This window comes from Chlorocebus sabaeus, chromosome 16 (assembly GCF_047675955.1).
Source record: "Chlorocebus sabaeus isolate Y175 chromosome 16, mChlSab1.0.hap1, whole genome shotgun sequence".
NCBI lineage: Eukaryota > Metazoa > Chordata > Mammalia > Primates > Cercopithecidae > Chlorocebus > Chlorocebus sabaeus.
The window spans coordinates 35,700,523-35,723,776 of NC_132919.1; the positions used below are offsets into that span (position 1 = coordinate 35,700,523).

Sequence of the window (23,254 nt, forward strand, 5' to 3'; positions counted from 1 at the left end):
TATTTTGTTTTCTCTCAATATTGGGAATGCTCATCAGGCATGCAATACAAACCACCTGTAAACCTCATAATGGAGAAGAGTAAAGATCTACTAGACCAGCACATAGAAACTATCAGGGATTGCATGAGATTTCCACTAACAAAGGAGATCCAAAGGCATTAAATCAATATCTAGCATCTACCTAGAAGGAAATGCCCCAAAGGGAAATTTGGTAACACAGGGACACAACTTGGCTACTTTACATTTTAAAAGTTAAAAAAAATTAAAAAAATGGAGTGCTTGAAGAGAAAAATTCCTAGCGTGAGAAAAGAATTTGTATCAGCAGAAATTAACTAAATAGGTAACACTACTCAGACCACACAACAGGAGAACAAAATGAAGATGCCACTATCCTTTCAGAGGTAACATTTCTTTCTCCACCAGGATACACCAACAGGATAATATCCTGTGTTAAAGATCTCTCTCTCTCCCTTAATGAGCTACGTTCCAGTTTCAATGTAAGTCAACCAAGGGCAAATTTACTGAGTTCAAACTGGAAAAGGGATATGGGGGGAATTCAAGGATATGCAACTGGACACACCACCCCCACCAAAACCACTGAGGATTAATCCAATTTAGGCACATGTGGAAGGATGAACTGGAACCAATGAGCAACTAAGGAAAACAAGAGGGCTTCTACTTCCAGATGCGGGTAAGCTAAGCACCACAAGTGCAGGTGCCCCTGGGAACAATAAATCAAAAGGGCAGAATATTTTGTTTCATGTATTTTACCACAATTAAAATTAGTGGAGTGTGGTGGTGTGCACCTGTTAGTCACAGCTACTCAAGAGGCTGAGGTGGGAGGATCCCTTGAGCCCAGGAACTGGAGATTGCAGGGAGCTATGATTGCACCACTGCATTCCTGCCCGGGAAAATACAGTGAGACCCTGTCTCTATTAAGAAAAAAAACAGTAATAAATTCATTGAATGATTTTACTGTGATTATCTAGTTTGGGTCATTTGGATTTTTTTTTTTTTCTACAAACAATACTGCAATAAAGATCCTTGACACAAATGTATTTGGCAACTATTAATGGCTATCTCTACAAGTAGATTTTTCTGTGTTAACAGAAACATTCAAAAATCAGAAACAGGGCCAGGCATGGCAGCTCACGCCAGTAATCCCAGCACTTTGGGAGGCTGAGGCAGGTAAATCACCTGAGGTCAGGAGTTAGAGACCAGCCTGACCAATGGGAGGCTGAGGCAAGAGAATTGCTGAACCCAGGAGGCGGAGACTGCAGTGAGCTGAGATTGCACCACTGCACTCTTGCCTGGGCAACAGAGCAAGACCCCATCTCAAAAAAAAAAAAAAAGTTGGAAACACAATGTCAAATAGTCCTCCCAAAAGATTTTGCCAATTACATTTCCAACAACAGTATGCAAAAGTGTGTTTTTCCTTCCACCATCAACAATGGGTATTACTAATCCTTTTAATATTTTCCAACTGAATAAGGACAACAAAAAGGAGGGGGGTATGCATGGTGGCACACGCCTGTAGTCCAGCTACTCGGGAGGCTGAGGCAGGAGAATCACTTGAACCCAGGAGGTGGAGGCTGCAGTGAGCCCAAATAATGCCATGGCACTCCAGCCTGGGTGACACAGCTAAACTCTGTCTCAAAAAAAATAATAAAAAAAAAGAAATCTCATTATAATAATTTGCATTTCTTTGATTAGGTTGAAAGTGCTTATGGTTTTTGGCCCTTTAAATTTTTCTGTTTTGATTTTTAAGTCTGCTTGTTGACATGCTGTGTCCATTATTGTTACTGGGATATTCTTAGAGATTTGTAAAAACTCTTTACGTAGTAGAAAAATATGTCATCTGCTGGAATTTTTTTGTTCAAGTTCATCATTTACCTATTAACTTTGTTTCTGATGCATTTTTCAATGTGACTTCTATGTAATCAGGTCTATTAATACTTCACCTTATAGCTTCTGGCCCTGTAGTCATGCTTATAAAGTCCTTCACTACCTTAAAATCATTTTTAAAAATTCTCTATGCCCCCAGCACACCAAGAGTGACATATGTATCACTTAGGAAAAGCAAAACTATTTACTTGAGGAAAAGTAGCACACAGTGATACTGATATTCTAACAATTATGAAAGCTCCCTATTTGTGGTGTACAAATGGGACACATAATAGAATGGTACTAGATTACTTCCACTTTCGTTTTTCCACTAAAGAAAAACAAAGGAGGATAAGCTATTACTGCTTCCTTCTTACTTAAAAGTTAACAATAACTACTGGCCCTAAAAATTTTGATACCAGGAGACAGAGTTAGTGCCTGTTTACTGTACCCATAGTTAATCTAGCCTATTCAAACCATAAAGCACAAGCAGTTGATATGGACACATCTCCCTATCCTTAGGAAACACAATGAGAATGGTGTGCACTTTGGTAAAAACAAATGTTCAGTCCTCCAGCTACAAGAATATTATTACATTCCTTAAGTAGCTAAACCAGCAGGAGAACAATGCTGGTAATTAGAAATCAGTCCACAAGGGATAGCCCTTTTTCCTTATAAATGTCACAAGGACTGTCACCCAGCAAACACATTCCTAACCCCTTCTCCCTTGCCTGCTCTACCGGGAGTGGCAACGTAACACAGTTCTGGCCAATGAAATACAAAAAGTTTGCTGAAGGGAATTCTGGGGAAGCTTTTACTTTTCTGATTAAAAACAAACAGGTATGGCTGGCACAGCTCTTTCCTCTTCTTCCTGCCTTGAATGCATGTTTGATGGCGTAAGTTGCAATAGCCATCTTGTGACCACAGGGGAAAGACCAAGAGATGTTGGTCCTAACACCACTGAGAAGCAAAACCATGGCCAACAATTGCCTACCACCCCTAGAAGTATCCTGTCAGAAAGATGAACTTCCATTTCCTTATGCCTCTGTAGTCAGGTTTTATATTTTTTATAGACCATACCCAAATTAATTCTCATAGAGTCATTTTCAAATAATTTTTATGTCTAGCAAATAGTAGACCTTCAAAAATTAGGAGTTAATATTGGTAAGATTCTGGAAAAGCTAAGTACCCCTCAAGGGATTCAAGTAAAATTCCAACTAAGAATGGGATAAAGTTGATTTCTGAATGATTTTATAGTACTATGATCAAAAGATGCCACTAATATCTAAATCAGGTTTCATTTTATGCCTGGGATAATAATGTAACCTTAAAGGATTTGGTTTAATTTTCAAAATCTAGTTCTGCTTTCTTCTTGATGTAATTTTTTCATGGCATCCTGACAGCGAATCTAAGATGCACTCATTTTACTCTGAAATTTTTAAACAGGCCGGATCCAGAAATGAACAAAAAACCATGGCCATATCTAGACATTCACTTGCAAAGTACAGGATAGCAGATGGGGTCACAAAGCCAGATATAAACGTACTCAGAACTATCCACAGGCTGTTTTGTGCTCAAAATGCTGAATAAACCAAATAAAAACTAGTAATAGTGTTTGTCAAAATTTGCAGATCTCATACTTTCCAGACAAGGGGTGGAAAATCTGATGGCATTTGGTAACTAACAAAATACTCTCAAATAAAAAGGTAATATGTAGTTTGAGGGATAAAACTGGCAAAAACTACCTGTGCCTATATTATGACCAATAATTTCACTTGGTAAATATGTTAAAAAATGCCTCTCATGCATTATTTACAACAAAGACAATTAAAAGCCATTTAAATGTCCAACAATTAGTGAATGGCTAAATAAATATTATAACAATATTATTTGGTCATTTAAAAAATTTAATTAATGACATGAAAAGGCTCTCAGTATATAAAATATTTCCTGAATATAATTTCAGTACTATAAAAAAGAAAAACAGGAACATACTGAAAGGGAACTTGTAAAAGCTGAAGTGAAATACTGTGGGATGTTAAAACTGGCTGTCTTCTGTGTATGTGCGAGTATATACACGTACACTTCTCTCTCTCCTGACAGGCCTAGAAATAGCAACACTCACTAACAACAAGCACCCCTAGTACCTAGATACTGGTTTCTAAATACCACAATCCACTAAAAAGAACCAGGGCTCCTTCAAGAAAGACTGATTTCAGGGCTGGAAGATGGAAAGTCTAAGATGAGCATTAAATATCTTGTTGTGCCAGAAAGTAAGGAAGTACTCAAAGAATGACTGAAGACAACTTTGAAGGACACAAGCCAGTTTGAAGGCACTTCCACTATCTGGGACAATTTTAACATCAAAATAAATATAACTCATTGAAAACATGAGTCCATATTGATATAAATGAATAAATAAATGGTAAATAAATGAGGGAGAAGAGGAAGCTCTTCATTATAGAATGCCGATTAATAGATACAGAAGAAACTGTTATTTTAAAAAGGTTATCTCTGAATAGCAATATCATAAGCATACATTTTTTTTCTGTATTTCTCTCATTTCAGCTTTGTAAAATAAGCATACATATCTTTTGTAAACACACTCACAATCCCCAACAAATACAACATATGCACATCTCCAGAGCACTCACTAGAGCCACTTTCAAAAGGAAAGCATATGCACAACAGCCCCAAGTACAAACGGCAAGAACATGGGCCGCCTGCCCTGTCCTAGAGAGCTCAGATGTCCCAGGGAGCTGGGCTAAAGCTTACAACAAAACAGGAAAACCAAACAAACCACCAAAGGCAGCACTGATATTTATGCAAGATTTTGGTTTGGTTTCATAGTAATTATGAGGGTGAAGAGATGTGACCCCTACTATGATGCCAATGACAAATGGTTAACTGATAAGAAGAAATGGAGAGGGCGAAGGCTGTAGAGCAGGTCAATATCAGGCTGTCATGAAGCCATTTGAGGCACATAATTAATCTATTACTCACCTGGCGTCATCATTCATTGTAGTATGGTCAATAGGTGCCATGAAACTCAGTAGCTTGCTAAGGACATGAAACCTAAATAAAGCAGGAAGCAAACAGGCAGCAACATTAGTAACTATTAACCTAGGAGAGGAAACACATTCCGTGAGTTAATAAACTCCAAAAATGATCACTGGAACATCTGGCTACAAAGTGGGATAGGGAAAAATTCATAGGCCCTTACCACTGTCGCTGGGATGACCAACTACAGTCATCCTATGGGATCTGTGGGGGAATGGTTCCAGGACTCCTCATGGATAAAAAAAATCCACGGATGCTCAAGTTCCTTATATAAAATGGCACAGTATTTGCATGTAATCTACACATACGCTCCCATATACTTAACTCATCTCTAGATTACTTAAAATACCTAATGCAATGTAAATACTATGTAAGCAGTTGTTATAATATATTGTTTAGGGAATAATGACAAGAAAAAAGTCTGCACTTGTTCACAGGTATAGACACAACGATCCTTTCCCCAGGCGTGAATATTTTCAATCCTTGGTTGGTTGAATCCGCAGATGTGGAACTCACAAGTATGTAGGGCTGACTGTACATTTTTCCCTTTTTCGTTAATGCTACAGGAGAAAAGTCTGATAACAGCATATTGTAAATGACAGTTCAACACAAATTCATTTATAGCACAGCCTCAAAAAAGAATAGGTACACTTGTGCTTTTGAGCAATATACAACCCTTAAACATTATTCCAGACTAAAGACAATGAGGAATTGACTACTTCATTTTCTTCCTCTACATATATCTTAAGCATTTTTCATTTTAATAGATGTCATAAAAGTCATCTACTGGCAGCAGCAAAGGTGGTATAGCATCTGAATGCAACACCTCATCAACACCATCCACACTGCCACTGGTTCCCCAAGTCAGAAAAGGGATCTGTAATTCCACGTCATCTCCATGCACTAGATCCAGGGGGTCTTTCATTTCCCCCACCTTTAAATGGAGAAACACAACGGAATTCACAGTAAGTTTGATTCCTAGGTCTTCAGTCTAGGTACTTCTAATGGAAGTTACATCACCTACATTTCCCACCAACTGCAAAAAAAAAAATATTTTGTATGATGTGTTTGAGATTCTCTAGAAAATACATGACCTTATACAGTCCAAATCATACCAAAGATAACTCAAAAGGGTATCCTTTTCTACTTATTATAATGTGCCCTCTCTATATACATAAAATAAAATTCTAACCCAAAAAAACTCTACTAGGGCAAAACACTATCCATAAACAAAATGTGGTATTTTCATGTATTCAATACATAATATTTTATTTTTTTTTTTTTTTTTTTTTTTTTTTTTTTTTTTTGAGACGGAGTCTTGCTCTGTCGCCCGGGCTGGAGTACAGTGGCCGGATCTCAGCTCACTGCAAGCTCCGCCTCCCGGGTTTACGCCATTCTCCTGCCTCAGCCTCCCGAGTAGCGGGGACCACAGGCGCCCGCCACCTCGCCCGGCTAGTTTTTTGTGTTTTTAGTAGAGACGGGGTTTCACCGTGTTAGCCAGGATGGTCTTGATCTCCTGACCTTGTGATCCGCCCGTCTCGGCCTCCCAAAGTGCTGGGATTACAGGCTTGAGCCACCGCGCCCGGCTATACATAATATTTTAAAGTTTTAGGAACACTTCTATACTTCTATCAAATAATTTAATTATTTATTATATCACCCACAGCTCAGCCTCCCAAAGGTAATTCTCTATTTCAACAAACAAATTTTACAAGAATAATACTGATAAGATTTTCCCTATTATACAAGTAATAGTGGCAGGGTGCAGTAACTCACGCCTGTAATCCCAGCACTTTGGGAGGCTGAGGCAGAAGGATTGCTTGAAGCTAGGAGTTCAAAACCCGCCTGGACAACATAGTAAGACCCTGTCTGTACTCCCACATCAACAGAAAAAAAAGTAATACAGGCCGGGCGTGGTGGCTACAGCCTGTAATCCCAGCACTTTGGGAGGCCGAGACGGGCGAATCACGAGGTCAGGAGATCGAGACCATCCTGGCTAACACGGTGAAACCCCGTCTCTACTAAAAAATACAAAAAACTAGCCGGGCGACGTGGCGGGCGCCTGTAGTCCCAGCTACTCGGGAGGCTGAGGCAGGAGAATGGCCTGAACCCGGGAGGCGGAGCTTGCAGTGAGCTGAGATCCGGCCACTGCACTCCAGCCTGGATGACAGAGCCAGACTCCGTCTCAAAAAAAAAAAAAAAAAAAAAAAAAAAAAAAAAAAAAAAAAGTAGTACAAAAGGTATAAAATACAAAAAATTAAGAAAAAAAAATCTCACACAGAAACTACACACAGTTGGCTTGGCACAGTGGCTCATGCCTATAACCTGAGCACTCTGAGAGGCCAGGCAGAAGATCGCCTGAGCCCAGGAGTTCAAGACCAGCCTGGGCAACATAGCACGACCCTGTCTCTACAAAAAGTAAAAAAAAACTAGCCAGGCACGGTGACTCACGCCTGTAATCCTAGTACTTTGGGAGGCCAGGGGTGGGTCAGATCACCTGAGGTCAGGGTTCAAGACCGGCCTGGTCAACATGTTGAAACCCCATCTCTACTAAAAATACAAAAATTAGCCAGGTGTGGTGGCGCATGCCTGTAATCCAGTAAATAGGGAGGTTGAGGCAGCAGAATCTCTTGAACCCGGGAGATGGAGGTTGCAGAGAACCGAGATCATGCCACTGCACTCCAGCCTGGGTGACAGAGAGAGATTTTGTTTCAAAAATAAAACAAACAAACAAAAACCAAGAAGTAAAAAAACTGGCTTGGTGCAGTGGCTCATGCCTATAATCCCAACACTTTAGGAGCCTGAAGCAGGTGGATCACCTGATGTCAGGAGTTTAAGACCAGCCTGGCCAACATAGCAAAATCCTGTCTCTACTAAGAATACAAAAATTAGCCGGGCGTGGTGGTGCACGCCTGTAATCCCAGCTACTCGGGAGGCTGAGGGAGGAGAATCGCTTGAACCCAGGAGGCGGAGGTTGCAATAAGCCGAGATCAGGCCACTGTACTCCAGCCTGGGCGACAGAGCACAACTCTGTCTCAAAAAAATAAAAAAGTAAAATAAAAAAGTAAGAAAACTAGCCAGGCATGGTGGCATGTGCCTGTAGTCCCAACTACTCGGGAGGCTGAGGTGGAAGGATTGCTTAAGCCTAGGAGGTTGAGACTGCAGTGAGCCCTCAGGTCTGGGTTTTGTAGCTCAGGCTGGAGTGCAGTGGTGTGATCACAGCTCACTAGAGTATAAGCTTATCTAAAAAACAAAAACAAATCCCACACAAAATCCTTCTACCTATAGACAGTTGTTGTTATGTTTGTTTCACATAATGATCTTTTTACATATATATTCATATAATTTTGAATGAGTTCTTTTATCACCTCGCCTTATAAGCAATGTCCCATAAACAATTTATAAATGGCTGCATATAACGGTAGAAACAGAAGTACCATATTTTCATATTTTTGAACATATACATTGCTTCTAATTCTTCACTTCTTTTTGTTGTTGTCATTGAGACAGGGTCTCAGTCACCCAGGCTGGAATGCAGTGGTGCTATCTCAGCTCACTGCAACGTCTGACTCGCAGGCTCAAGCCATCCTCCCACCTCAGCCTCCTGAGTGGCTGGGACTACAGGAGTATACCACCATGCCCAGCTAATATGTGTATTTTCAGTAGAGATGGGGTTTCACCATGTTGCCCAGGCTGGTCTCGAACTCTTGGACTCAAGTGATCCACCTGCATTGGCCTCCAAAAGTGCTGGGATTACAGGCGTGAGCCACTATGCCCAGTCTAATTCTTCACTTTTTATAAAATGAAAAAATACCTCTGTCTTTTGTTGGTGATGTTTTGTTTTGTTTTTTGAGATAGGGTGTTGCTTTGTTGCTCAGGCTGGAGTGCAGTGGTGCGATCACGGCCCACTATAGCCTTGACCTCCCGGGCTCAAGCCATCCCCCAACCTCTGCCTCCCAGCCCCCACCACCACCAAGGAGCTGGGACTAGAAGTGTGTGCCACCACGCCTGGCTAATTTTTAATTTTTTTTCTTTTTTTTGTAGAGAGAGGGTCTTGCTATGTTGTCCAGGCTGGTCTCAAATTCCTAAGCTCAAGTGATCCTCCCACCTCAGCCTCCCAAAGTGCTGGAATTACAAGCATGAGCCACTGAGCCTGGCCAATACATAACCCTGAGATGTGAAATTGCTGAGTTGAAAGGTACGCACATGTAAACCTGACTGAGTCAAAATGCCCTCCCAAAAGTTGTGTCAATGTATGAGCATAAATATTTATATAACTTTTTATTTAAATATAAAGCAAAAATACTGTTAATTAAATATATCTTTTAATGTCCTTAGGCCTCACTAAACTTCAGTGTCCATCTGAAAGTATGATTACTATTCTTGGCTGTGTCCACAGATGGGTTTAATTCACTTTCTAGACAAAGACTATGAACTATACCCTACAGTTGTGTTATGCAATGCAGTAGCTACTAGCCACACATGGCTACTATGCATTTGAAGTGGGGCTAGTCTGAATTGAGATGTACTGTAATTAAGTATAAGATACAAACCAGATTTTGAAGACTTGGGACAAAAAAAATATATATGTCATCAATAATTCTTAAAATAATAAATTTTTGAAATAATATTTTTATATATAGGTAAATGAAATTTGTTATTAAAATCAAGTTCATCTTTTACTTTTTACTTTTTCAATGTGGCTACTAGAACATTTAAAATTGCATGTATAATATTAAATAATAAAAATACATACTAATATTTTTATTAGATGGCACTGCGCTGTAGAATATCTTTACATTTAATACAATATAGTTAATAACTATTAACTACATGATGAAATATAGGCTTTAGGAAGAAATCAGATTAAAAACCATTTAGTAACTGCACTTAGCATAACGTATTCATCTAATCTAAATACTACTGAAAACGTGTATGTTTTAATATTAAATCACCTTTTCCCAACCATACTAAGAAAAGATAAATATTATTTTGTTGTGGAAGAACAGACCAACACAGTAAGACATCATGTTATTAAAGGCTCGGGAGTTTGATCAATTTACATTATGATTTCTGATTAAATCATAACTAAATCCACTTATATGTAATGCTGACTAGAATACTGATAATCAATAATTATAATTACTGTATTTCCAAAAATCAAAATATTTGTTTTTTAAAAAAACATTATTTTCTAGCATCCAATTAGCAAGTCTGACCAGGCTGTATCATTTGAACTAATGAAGTGTTATTATTTAAACTGTTTCTAGAAGGTAATGTTAATCTTTGCTACATTTCTGGAAGTCTTATATGTATAACCCTATCACAAACAAGGAGCAAAAACTGCTCAGTGTTGGGCCCTAGTATCAGTGATGATAGATGGCATACACTGTCTGTTCTTGAAGTCTAACTCTAGAAAGTTGTTTATAATATTCTCATCTAGCCTGGGAGGGCCACTTGGTTTAACCCCTTAGGAAAGGATGCTAAGGTAGCCAAGGCATCATTCTGGTGCCTGTATAGAGTTGGTCTTGCCAGTGAAACAACTCAATATCCAGAGATTAGAAGAGCAGGCTTGGAATCAGACCAATTAGTTCAAATCCCAGTTTGCTACTTACTATGTAATGCTGGCAATGTTACTTCACATGAATTAGCTCATTTAATCTGCATGACAACCCTATGAAATGTCACTTCTATGATCATACTCCTTTCACAGATGAGGACACTGAAGCACAGAGATGTAAAGAAATTTGTCCAAAGTCTCCAGGCCGGGAAATGGAAAAGTCAGCTTTCAAACCTAGGAAGTTTGGCTCCAGAGCTTGCGCTCTTTCTGCCTCTGCATGTAAATTGCTTAGCAGTGCCTGACCGGGGATTTCTGGAGATGTCAGTTGCTATGCTATTGCTGAGTAAAGACTACTCCCTGATTCTGACCGCATCCTCACATTTATGGTCTCAAGATGAGCCAGGTGAGTACAGATGACAAAACCAAAACCAATTCAACACACATGAACTCATACTACAAACTTTTTGTTCTGTAATAATTTTAGGTTTCTAAGACCCCACATTACACCTCACTGTGATGTCTCCTTATTCTGAAATCTGAGACAGTCCCTCAGTCCTTGTTTTCTCATTATTTTGACACTTGATGAGTGCAGGTCAGTTATTTGGTAGAGTGTCTCACAATGTGGGTTTGTATGCTGTTTTATGATGAGATTAAGGTTAGGCATATTTTGGCAAGAATACCACAGAAATGATGTTGTATCTTTCTACTGAAGACAGAGGGGGTGTGGATATGTCTTTTTACTGGTGCTGTTCATCTTGAACACTTGGTTAAGGTGGCATCTGCTACATTATTGCAAAGCTACTATGTTTCTCTTTGGACAAATATCTTGGGGGAGATACTTAGAGACCACATAAATACAGTTTCTCCTCAAACTTTTGCCCATTGATTTTAGCATCTATGGGTGAACCTTGCCTGAAAAAATTATTAGGGTGGGGTTTCCCTAGTGGTGGTTTTCTATTTCTCTCATTCCCTCTACAACTGGATTCCAAAAGGCCTTTATGAAACAAACCAATCAAGACAGTAAAAGTTTACACAGAAATTCTAGAGGCCTTTTAAGTATGGAAAGTTTTAGTCTGAGGTTTCTGGAATTCTTCAGTAACCAAAGGCATTTCACGTGAAGAAATGTGATCACAAATGAAATGATGCTGCCCTTTGTGATTTCTCTGACGCACCAGGCGCTCCTGACCCCTTACTAAACACTGTCTTGTATTCACTGCTGTCACTAACCTCCTCCTGCCCTCCTCCCTCAATGGCCACTGTTCCTCAGCATTCTTTACGAGCTCCTCTTACCCTGTCTATCTCACGTATGTTGACATTCTTCAGGATTCTACTCTTGTCACTCTGTATTCTTGTCACACTGTACTCTCCCTGGGAAACAGCAATTAAGCTGTTGCCAAACTATCAACTAATAAATACCTACATCCTCCTCTCGACTGAAAAATCTCTCAACTTGGATTTCTGAAGGGTCAGAAACTGAATCCACTCCCTCCCTCAAAAAACAACAACAAAAAAGATGTTCTCCTTGCAGCCCCTCTTTTACACATATCAATGATTACTACCAAGACCTATCTAGTTCCCTGAAACCCTGGGAGTCATTCCAACCTTCTCGCTTTCCTTTACTTCTTCATGTGCGGCCACTCCTAAGTAAGAACTACTCACCTGTATAAATGTCTCTCAATCTGTCATCTCCTATTCCTTCCAGGCCTCGCTCTCATAACTTTCTAGTCCTTTATAGAAAATCTCCTACAATTACCTTTTTTTTTTTTTTTTAGACGGGGTCTCGCTCTGTCACTCAGGCTGGAGTACAGTGGCATGATCTCTGCTCACTGAAACCTCTGCCTCCTGGGTTCAAGCGATTCTCCTGCCTCAGTCTCTGGAGTAGCTGGGACTACAGGCACATGTTATCACACCTGGCTAATTTTTGTATTATTAGTAGAGACGAGGTTTCACCATGTTGGCCAGGCTGGTCTCAAATTCCTGACCTCAAGCCATCCACCTGCCTCAGCCTCCCAAAATGCTGGGATTACAGGCGTGAGCCACTGCGCCCAGCCAATCATCTTTCTAAAACGTGAATGTGATAACAATATTCCTCTGCCTGAAATCTTTCAATGACTCACTACAGTCTATAGAATAAAGTCCAAAATTCTTAACATGGCCATGATCTATCATTCACCCATGCATGCAGCCTTATCTCCTGCCATTCTCTCATATTCACTTTTGGTGCCTGTACAGGCCAGTTGGTCCTAGCAGTGAAACAATTCAACATCCAGAGGTTAGAAGAACAGGCTCTGGAATCAGACCAATTAGTTCAAATCCCAGTTTGCTACAAAAGTCTCTGCCAAAACAAATTAATTACAGTTCCCAAAATGGGCCCCACACTCTCTCAAGCTTACAAACCTTTTTGCACACATTCTCTTTGCCTTCCACTGGGCAAACACCTACTAATCTCGCAGGCTCAGTGAGGATGTCTTCTTGTGCAAGTCTTCCTGAGCAGTCTGCATCCCTCAAGGGTGGAGCAGGATTATTTCTACTGCTACACCACCCACACAGTACCTCAGTTGGCTAGGGTCTGCCACCCTCTCCAGACTAGTTGGCTTTCTGATTCTGTGCGTTCAGCATCCACAGATTTAATCAACCATGGATCAAAAATACTTAAGACATAAATGATTGTGTCTACATTGAATATGTCCCAATTTTTTTTCTTGTTATTATTCCCTAAACGGTGTAGTATAACAATTATTTACATGGCATTTGTATTGAATTAGGGATTATAAGTAACCTAGAGACTATTTAAAGTATACGGAGGATGCGTGTAGGTTATATGCAAATACTATGCCATTTTATATAAGGAAACTGAGCATTGTGGATTTTGGTGTCTGTAGGGGTGGGGGTGTGGGAGTGTTTGTGCGTCCTGGAACCAATCCTCCACATATACCACAGATGATGTGTATGCTCCCTGAGGGCAGACTGGGTCTTAACTACCACCTAATGACCATCTTCCTAGAGGGTGAAGGACAGTAAAACCACTTATTATTTAATATCTTCATGTTTAACCCTGTTTAAAAAGAATGCCTCTTGCCAGAATAAGATTTTACTGCCTCTGGATAGATGAGAATGTGGGGATCTCCACCGCTATTGAAATGCTGCAAAAGCAAAGGTATCTAATTGCACTGACACATACCTGTAACCAACAGTTTAATGAAGCTAGTTGAATTCATTAATATAAAAAGCAGTTGCTATTAAAACAAAATCCTGGTTTTTTTCCTTTCAAACTGATAAATCGAACATTTTTGAGTGCCTACTATGTACCAGATATTTGCACATGATTTCATTTAATTCCCATACCAAATCCCCAAAGCAGGGATTATTATCTCCACTTAGTAAATGGGAAAAGTGAGGCCCAGAGAATAAAGAACAAAACCAAAATCATATCACCAGACAGAGCCAGGATTTGAACGCAAGTCTTGTGATTTGAAATCCTAAGCTCTTCCTTCTAGAGAACATTTATGTCCTCATAAAATTACAATTTTAAAAGTACACTACTGGAGAAAAATTTGATCCCCAAAATAAAGAATAAGATAATCATTCAGCCTAGTCACCTATGAAGTACTATTAGTAACATTCTTCTTTAAATCCTTGAAGTGGGCTGGGGGGAGACAGGTACAGAAGAGACGTGTCAGTAAACAAATAAATGAACACTAGGAAAAGAGACTGACCCAACCTTGGAATACTGGTAGCAATAATAATGACAGTAGTAATGGCCATAAACACTTATATAGTGCTTACTATGTACCTGGTGCTATTCTAAGAGCCATACATATACTATTCATTTAATCCTCACAGCAACCCTTCAAGGCTGGTATATTATCATATCCATTTTACAGATGAAGAAACTAGCACAGAGTTAAAGGGTCTTGCCCAAAGTAGCTACTAATCAATGTCAAAGCTGGGATTCAAACTCAGGCAGTCTGGGTCTTAAGTCCATGCTCTTCACCTCTAAAAATGAACCTAGAGAACTATGAAAATTTGGAAATGTCAAGATATAAAAAGAGGTAAGCAAATTCTAACAATTTAACCTGAGATTTAAAAAAAGCGACGCTAAATCAAAGGATGATACTTTGCAAAGTTGATGATACTGTGTACTTTTGCAAAGTTAAAGAAAAATCAGCATTTCCTGATGAGTTGTGGTAAATACTAAAACAAGTTAATTAAAGTAACTGAAAAAATCTACTTCTCTGAAGATCTTTAAAAATCAGACCCACATTTGTCTAAAGGGAATTTAATGATAGGCAGGTTCTAATAAGGATGTGGGTTTAACTACCTGCCTGAAACTGTCCTAAAACAAGTTTAAGATTTTCTCTCAGTGTGCACCTGAATTACAGGCAGTTTCTTTGACACTGAGACTTTGTGTGATGATACTGTGTTTCACAGACACACGGCAGTTACCAAGTCTAACAGTACAGCGAGATCAGTTTCCACTTTGCTCCTTCTTGTATGTGTGCCCTTATAAAACTCTGTAAAGAACTCACAGGGGACGGTTTTCCTAAACTCAGCAATTTCTCTATTTTCTCATAAACATTTTATTTCTCCTCTCATTTAAAAACTTTGTTAACTTTCCCTGTAGTCCTTCACTTATATGTTTTTAGCATACTGTGTGTACATATGGCTCATGAAAATGGACCGATAAGACAATAACATTTTTATTTTTATTATTATTTTTTTAGATGGAGTCTCACTCTGTAGCCCAGGCAGGAGTGTAGTGGCACGATCTTGGCTCACTGCAACCTCCGCCTCCTGGGTTCAAGTGATTCTCCTGCCTCAGCCTCCTGCGTAGCTGGGACTATAGAAGCCCACCACCACACCCAGCTAATTTTTGTATTTTCAGTAGAGACACCATGTTGGCCAGGATGGTCTGGATCTCCTGACCTCAAGTGATCCGCCCACCTCAGCCTCCCAAAGTGCTAGGATTACAGGCATGAGCCACTGCGTCTGGCCATAACATTTTTATATGTTTCTATAGAAATTAATTGTTAAAATTAATACAATTTCAACTATCTTTTGTTTTCTTATTTTTTCTCTTTCAAAGGAATGCATATATTATTTCACTCATCCATTCACAACAGTAGCACAAAAGTCAATGAAACTATATTTCCATTTTAGAATAAGAAAAACTGAGTTGCAAAAACCTTCAAATATTGTTTATTTTCCTGATCCTTAAAAACAGAATCATCAGAAGAAAAAGAAAAATGACATAACAGCCAGAATGAAAGAGAAGAGATACATACACAATATATGTTGACATTTTTTCCGAAAAGGAACTCACCGAAGTTTCCTGCCTTTGCTGGCTTTCCTATCTACTTTTTTGTGGATTTTGCTTCGTAACTTCTGGATTGCAAGCCACTGCCTGGAAAATTCACAAGCAATATTATGCATCATCACTAACAGAAATAGTTATACATATTGACAAATTGGAATTATTCTAACAACCTGCAGAAAGAAATCATCAACCTACATCAAGTTCCTTAAGCTAGTTTGGGGCCAAACTGACTAATCAATTGAACAGGATTTGTGTAATGGTAAAACAACAAATGGCAGCTGGGAAATTCTACAGCAAATTTGGTTAACAATGCTCCTTAGTATTTGGAGTTGCTGTGACAAGCACTAAATCTACCAGTCTGCAGGCAAACCCATCAAATTTAGTATAGCTGTTTGGGTTTTCTTTTAATGTTTTAGCTATGCAGCATGTTCTATTACTAATGTTGCAACTGCTGGTTGGTTTGAATGCATGAATTTTTAAAATCTAACTCTCCCTTTGGTAATCCTTCAGTGCTTTTTCTTGTGCTTTCCAATTTTTGCTAATTTTTAAATAATTATCCACTACTGATACTGATACTAGTTTTCAATTGTTTTCAATTGTTTAATTTTATTTGTTTTAAATTGTTAATTTTCATTTCATCTATAAATACTGCAGTACGTGTTGCTATACAAGAGGAGATATAAGGACTCTTCTCCCCTCAATATAATCTCAATACCATTACCACATCTAAAAAAAAAAGTCAACAATAATTCTTTATTATCAAATATTCAGTCAGTCTTCACATTTCCTGGAATGTCTCAATTTTACAGTTGGCTTGTTTGGATCAGAATCCAAACAAGATTCACATATTCTGCAGTCATTTTAGATACGAAGGAATTAATTTTTCAATAAGGGATACTAGGCTAAGAAAATCTTCATAAATTGCTCATATGAACTAAAGCGAAAAAAAGAAAAAGAAGGAGAAACAGCAGCAGCAGCTAGTCATCTTACCTGATTTATACAACGAAAACTCAACACCAGAAAAAAAAAAAAAATCTAGGGAAATCCAATTACTGTAATCTTAATATAATCTTAATTACCATAATCTATTTTATTGTAAAGTCAGATAAATGTACAATATAATCACCACTTAAATGCAATTTGCTCTATCACATTAAATTTATAGTGAACAGCTCTCTATAACATTCCAGAGATAAACGAAACATCAACAACATCCTACCCTAAAATTCAAATAATATTTTACTCAAATAAAATTATTTCATCAACACAAATTTTTCATTGCTTTCTCGAAAGGCTGCTCTGCCTAGAATCCCATTCTGGCACTTGCAGCTTTTGTTTCCTTTCATGCTTTTGCAAATTATGGCTCATGGCTATTTAAATGTACACTATTCATTAGGTAGCACTCTAAATGCCCTTTTTATTTTCCAACCACAGGATGAAGCATACACACAAGAGCCTTCCTTCACTACTTTACATTCTGCCCTGACATCTGGGTAATGCTGCCACGTACCATTTCTAATTGTGCTGAAGCTTTTACTGAAGGGGTGGAGGTCTAAATTAGGGCAGACTCTAACAAAGCAGATTCAACTGAGAGCAAGGAACCTGTTGTGTGCAGTGCCATGTTCTGACAGCTGAGAGCTCACATTTGGGTGGCTGCTTTGTATCCACTGGTCAACAGATTGATATGGATACAATCACAACGCAAACCAGGGAGCAAAGAGCATCAGAAAGACTTGGGAAAACAAACTCTAAAAACAAACACATTGGTGTTTTATAATTTCTTTTCAAATTGTACTTTAGGCAATGTAGGGTAAACAATTAGTCACGTTTTCTTTCTAGCTCTTGTTATCTTGCTTAACTTCAATAATTATAAGACCAATCATTGCTTTGCAGGTAGACTTAAAGCGACTCAAGGGGAGAAACTATTACATAGGCTGCTTGCATGAACAGAAAGCTGTATCTAGATTACCTTCCCATGGCCACCTGATCGTTGGGATCCAAGGAGCTGGTCTTCCGTTCTATGAGTTCTCGAAGGAGCTAGGGGAAAAAGGAAAGCAATAAATTTATTTATCATCTTCCAGTACAACTGGTTTTAAAAGGGCAGAGAAGGAATTCTGAATGGCATAGTGACAGCTCTAAAACTACAATCAATAAGGGACAACACATTGGCAAGAGCATTACTGAATTCCAATTAACCCTTTCATAGTTATATACCTTTAAAAAGGTGGCTCTAGCAGTTGCTGAGAACAGAAGTCCATTTGGAAGACTTATTGTACTACAGTTCATTTCAAATACATCAATGAGTGTGCAACATTCCCTTCATCGTTTTTATGATTAGTTTTGTTCACTCCATCGATATCAATGGAGAATCTTTAAAAGGTCAGGTGGGAAGGGCCATGTGGCAAAAAGGGAAATGCATCAGCTCCTCACCAATAGGATAATGGTGCAAGGTTAACTTCTGAACTATAACCTCCAACAGTCAGAAAGGTCTTCCTCAGGCAAAAAGCCTTTACTGTTCGTAATTAAAAGTGTGCGCATCATCCTCTTGTTTCCCATACCTGCCACTCTACCATGCTTGGTATTAAGTGATTTAGCCACACATGATACCAACACATTCATAGCCAAAAAATTTTAGAGGGAGAGAACCTAAAGAAAGTCATTTGTATACTGCAAATACACCACAGAAGATTAGTCTCTCATCCCATATAATAAACTCCATGGGAGTTATTCTAAATGACTCTTCTACTGTCATTTTAACCCTGACTCCACTGCACCCAGTTGAAATCTGCGTCTGTACCTTTCATACAGACTTATGAATCTGCACTGAATCTTAAAAGTCCTGGGTGAAGAGAAGCAATGGTTTTAAAAGTTAAACACTAAAGGAGAAAAACCCTAAATTACGATAATAGAACTACAAGTACTATATGCAGAGAAAGAGAAACAGAGATTAAAATTCCAAAAATCTTCTGAGAGAAATTTAAGTGAAGATGCTAAGATAAACTAGTTCTGCTAATCATCTGTCAATAATCCAAGTTTGACCTTAAAACTTGTTTCTTCATAAAAATTAGCCATTATTTTGTAGGTGAGGCACGGTGGCAATAGAGATATTTCACCAAATCAAATAGCTGAAGCCTGTGGGAGGATGAAGAAACAGAAATAAATCCCTCTGAAAGCAGGTCTCTTTCTAATTTCATATGTTTATGTAAGTAGGCACTGGAAGAAGTAAAATAAATTTATAAAAATATTCACTTCCAAAAGATGAATCTTCATTGAAAAAGGGAAAAGGATATCTCAATTGCAATTAGAAAACCTCCCATGATGTTTTTTCATTTGCTTATTTTGGACATTATTACCACAGCAATTATGTTTAAGAATGCAGGGACCAGAAGACGCTGGTTTTATTATCACTAGAAAACAGCAAGCTATTTCTCTACCCTGTTTATCTGATTGATTCCCAACATCTTTCTGGCAGCCAATCTATCAGTTTATCTCTCCTACTTCATCACAGTCACTTCTGGCAGCTAAATACAAGATCCAAATCCAGTGTTACACAGACATACGACACAGTAAACCTATGTAACACTGCTGCTGTGTAAACAGCTGCCCTTAAGGCTAAGCAGAAATGGGCTTCTGGTTCCTAGTCAATATTCTGTCAGAAGCAAGGAGTAGGGGGAGTGAGAGGGAGTGGTTAATAATAATTATAAAGAAGAAATAAAAGAGAAAGAAAAATAAAAAGGAAGGAAAATAATGGAATAACTGCATTTCATTGCCCTTACCTTGTTCCAGCCACATAAAAGATTACAACAACCATTCCTGGTTTTCCTAATTTTCTCAGATCCCTTGAGACTGGGCAGTCAGGGTCACTGGGGAGGAAGTGCTCATGGAAGGCTGCCCCAGCACAACAGGGTGATCCTCAGGAAGAATATGCCCTTGCCGAAGGCTGGAAATTGGAGCTCACAACTGCAGTGGATCTATTACACTTGCAGTGGTCTCCACAATTCCAACACCAAGTTGGTGCAGCATTTACTTTCAAGCACTTTGTGTACTACATATAGTCTGAGCTGCATTTTCACACACAAGCGCTCTGTATGACTATTTTTACTCATTCATGACTTGGAAGATTGTTTTATTGGTCTATCTAGCTAGGTGTAGTTTATTCAGTCCAATATTTCAGAAGATTCTGTTGTGTCCATGGTAAGAAAAAGAAAGCAACAACAACAAAAAATACAGTTAAACAAATATTACTGTTTCCCACAGCTACCATTATCACTGGGTTTAAATTTAATTATAAAATTGCTTTCAAAAAAGTTGCTAAAAAAAAAAGATTTGAGGATATTGGCTGAAGAATTCAATTTTCTGATTTTAATTTGTATAGCTTTAACTTTACAAATAAACCTTTCTACTAAAATTCAAGTTTCTGATACAATTATTAGAGCCTTTTATTTCAACAATGATGATACAGTATTTGTAGTAATTTTCTATGTGATTTGGAAAATGGAGAGAGAGATCAAATGTTTTTGCTCTCGTCTGTTAAAATTCCTCCAGATAATCAATTCAGAAAGGCTTGATTATACCTCTAGTTCTAGGGGAAAATCATAGATACAGTTAGGTTTTCAGGTCGGCCACAGAAACCTATTTAACCCATACCAATATACCTGAGGAACAGCACTAACAGTACTACTAAGCATCTAATCAACATTTATAATACTTTCACTAGAAAAAAATGCATGCTAGAAACAGTTAAAAATGGCAGATTGAACACATTAGTTTATCTCTTCTCAACCCCTTTAAGAGACAGTTGAGGAATAAAATAAATACTAACTTACAAGAAAAAAGAGAAAGGGGGAGCTAATGCGTGCATATTTTCATAAATTTTTCCAAGACAGTAAGGACATGCAGGAGTTTTCACCCAAATACCCAGAGTGAATAAAGGTGAAGATGAAGTCAATTGTATTAGGCTGCAGAATTCCTGTGAGGATCAGCTCTCTGGCAGTTACCATGCAAGGTGGGAAAAAGAGAAGGGGCAGAACCACTTGGCCCTTCTCCATTATCCCACACGGCCAAGTGACTAACCACCTCTACCATCCACCTCCGCTCGCGAGAAAAAAGAAATTTTATTCTTTGGAAAAACTGAACCACAGAAGTTCCAGAATAGAGGATACCAGGCAAAGAAGGCTGGAATGAGGTACAAGGGAAAAGCTCTATGTTAATCTCTGAAACCTCTCCCTTTCTCCCACCTTATTTGTAGAAAGCTAACAGCCTATTCTATAATTTCCTAGTTAGGAAAGCAGAGGAGCCTTTTCTGGAAGAAACTGAATGGTGTCTGCCCTCCCACCACCAAAATTAGATTTTGAAGTTGCTATGGTCTTCTGCATGTGTCCCCCAAAATCCATATGTTGAACATACTTAATCCTCAATGCAACAGTATTGGAAGGAATGGCCTTTGGGAGGTGATTGAGTCACACAGGCTCTGCCCTTGTGGATGGGGTTAGGCATCCCTCTAAAAGGGCATGATGGAGGAAGTCTGTCCGTTTTGCCTTTCCACCTTCTGCCACATGAATTCCCTCAGGAGAATTCAGCATCAAGGCACCATCTTGGAAGCAGAGAGCAGCCTTCACCAGACAACAGAAACTGCCAGCTTCTTGTTCTTGGACTTTACAGCCTCCAGAACTGTGAGAAGTAAATTTCCATTCTTTTAAAATTACCCAATCTGTGGTATTTTGCTATAGCAGCACAAACAGATATATATAAAACAAAGCAAACAAATACAAATTCTGACATCCAAGGCTACTCTAACAAAGAAGTCAATTCACAACATAATTATGTTTAAAGAAGCCAAAAAGCTCTGCCCAAGTTTCAGAGATTCCAAATAATAAACTTTAATGCTTTACTCTTAAATATGAACAGACAGTTAAGGATCACCTGCATCTGAGGGAATCCTCATGCAGAGACCAAACAAGTAGAAAAGAGACTCGAGGAAGCAATGCAGAGAACAAAGTAAAAAAGGAGAAAAAAACCTCCAAACTTACAATGAATATCCCAGAAGTGCGAGAGGGTATACTTTGATAAGAGCAGGATGCTGTGAAAAAGACTAAAATGAAAAATTAAACACTAAACAGAAAATTTTTAAAAATCCAACAGAAGAACTTAAAGATAAATGAATGAAAATCTCTTGATATAAAACAAAAAGAAAGCCAAAAAGCAAAAAGATAATATCCCCTTGTTTATTTGCAAGACAAGACAAAAATTTAGAGGATAATCCAGAAAGTCAAACATCTAACAAACAAAGGTTGGGAGAAAATGTTTGAAGCAATACTGAAAATTTTCCAAAATCATAGAAAGAACAGGAATACACCTGCAAAGACCTAGTGCAATGAATAAAAAAGGGCCTTTGTCAAGACACGTCATCATGAAATATAGAACACCAGAGGTCAAGAGAAGATCCTAAGCAGTTAAAGAAAAAATAGGTTACATATAAACAGGGTGACCATATGTCCCAGTTTACCAAGAAAGTCCCGGTTTACACCTGTTGTCCTACTATGTTGTCAGGCTAGCACCTTACATGTCCCAGTTTTGATAATAAATTATACAGTCAGACTACATATTAAAGAATGGAAATCTGAATGGGAAAACACATCTCAATAGCAAGAGCAGATAGCAGAGGACAGCAAGGTACCTTCAAAATTCTATGGAAAATGACTTCCAGACTCAAATTCCACATACAGCCACCTTATTATTATTATTATTGAGACAGTCTTGCTCTGTCACCCAGGCTGGAGTGCAGGGGTGCAGTCTCGGCTCATTGCAGCCTCTGCCTCCTCAGCCAAATTATTAACCAAGTATAATGAGAGTTACATAAATGCATTTTTCAAACACGTAAGGACTCAACAATTTACTTTCTGTGTACTCTTTCACAGGAAGATGTACTTCAGTAAATGAGTATACAAAAATCAAGACATAAGATATTAGAAAAGAGAGGTCTAACTCAGGGAAGAAGCAAAGGCAAGTCCCAGGAATACAGCTAGCAGGCCTGGTGTGCAGACATGCCAGAAGAGTCCAGAGAGCTCTAGGATGAGGTCTCAAAGGGGCAAAAGCAGAAGAGAGGTGCAAAAGGATAGGTTATTTTATATATTCAAGGCATGTGGAGTACACAGGGAAAAACAGCAATAGTTACACAGAAAACTAAGCAAATCTTTTTAAAACAGGCATTATTAGCTCTAGGAAAAAACAAATTTGTAAGAAAAATGTAATCATAATATAGCGCTTGCTCCTATAGTTGGGATGTTTGTCCCCTCCAAACCTCATGTTGAAATTTGCTCTCAATGTTGGAGGGGCCTAATGGAAAGTGTCTGGGCCATGGAGGTGGATCCCTCATGCATAGATGAAAGTCCTCCCTTGGTTGTGGGGAGTGAGTTCCCGCTCTATTAGAGCCC

At 38.6% G+C, this 23,254-nt stretch overlaps 1 protein-coding gene across 1 annotated transcript in view; it reads right to left on the reverse strand.

Moving 5' to 3' along the window:
- The window catches only part of AATF (apoptosis antagonizing transcription factor), a 111,164-nt gene that overhangs the window by 20,173 nt on the left and 67,737 nt on the right, over window positions 1-23,254 (reverse strand). The window contains exons 9-11 of the mRNA XM_008011173.3: window positions 17,791-17,858; window positions 15,828-15,908; window positions 4,888-4,959 (exon numbers count right to left, since the gene is read on the reverse strand). Coding sequence (XP_008009364.3) covers window positions 4,888-4,959; window positions 15,828-15,908; window positions 17,791-17,858 — 221 coding nt within the window. The remainder of the gene's footprint in view (window positions 1-4,887; window positions 4,960-15,827; window positions 15,909-17,790; window positions 17,859-23,254) is intronic.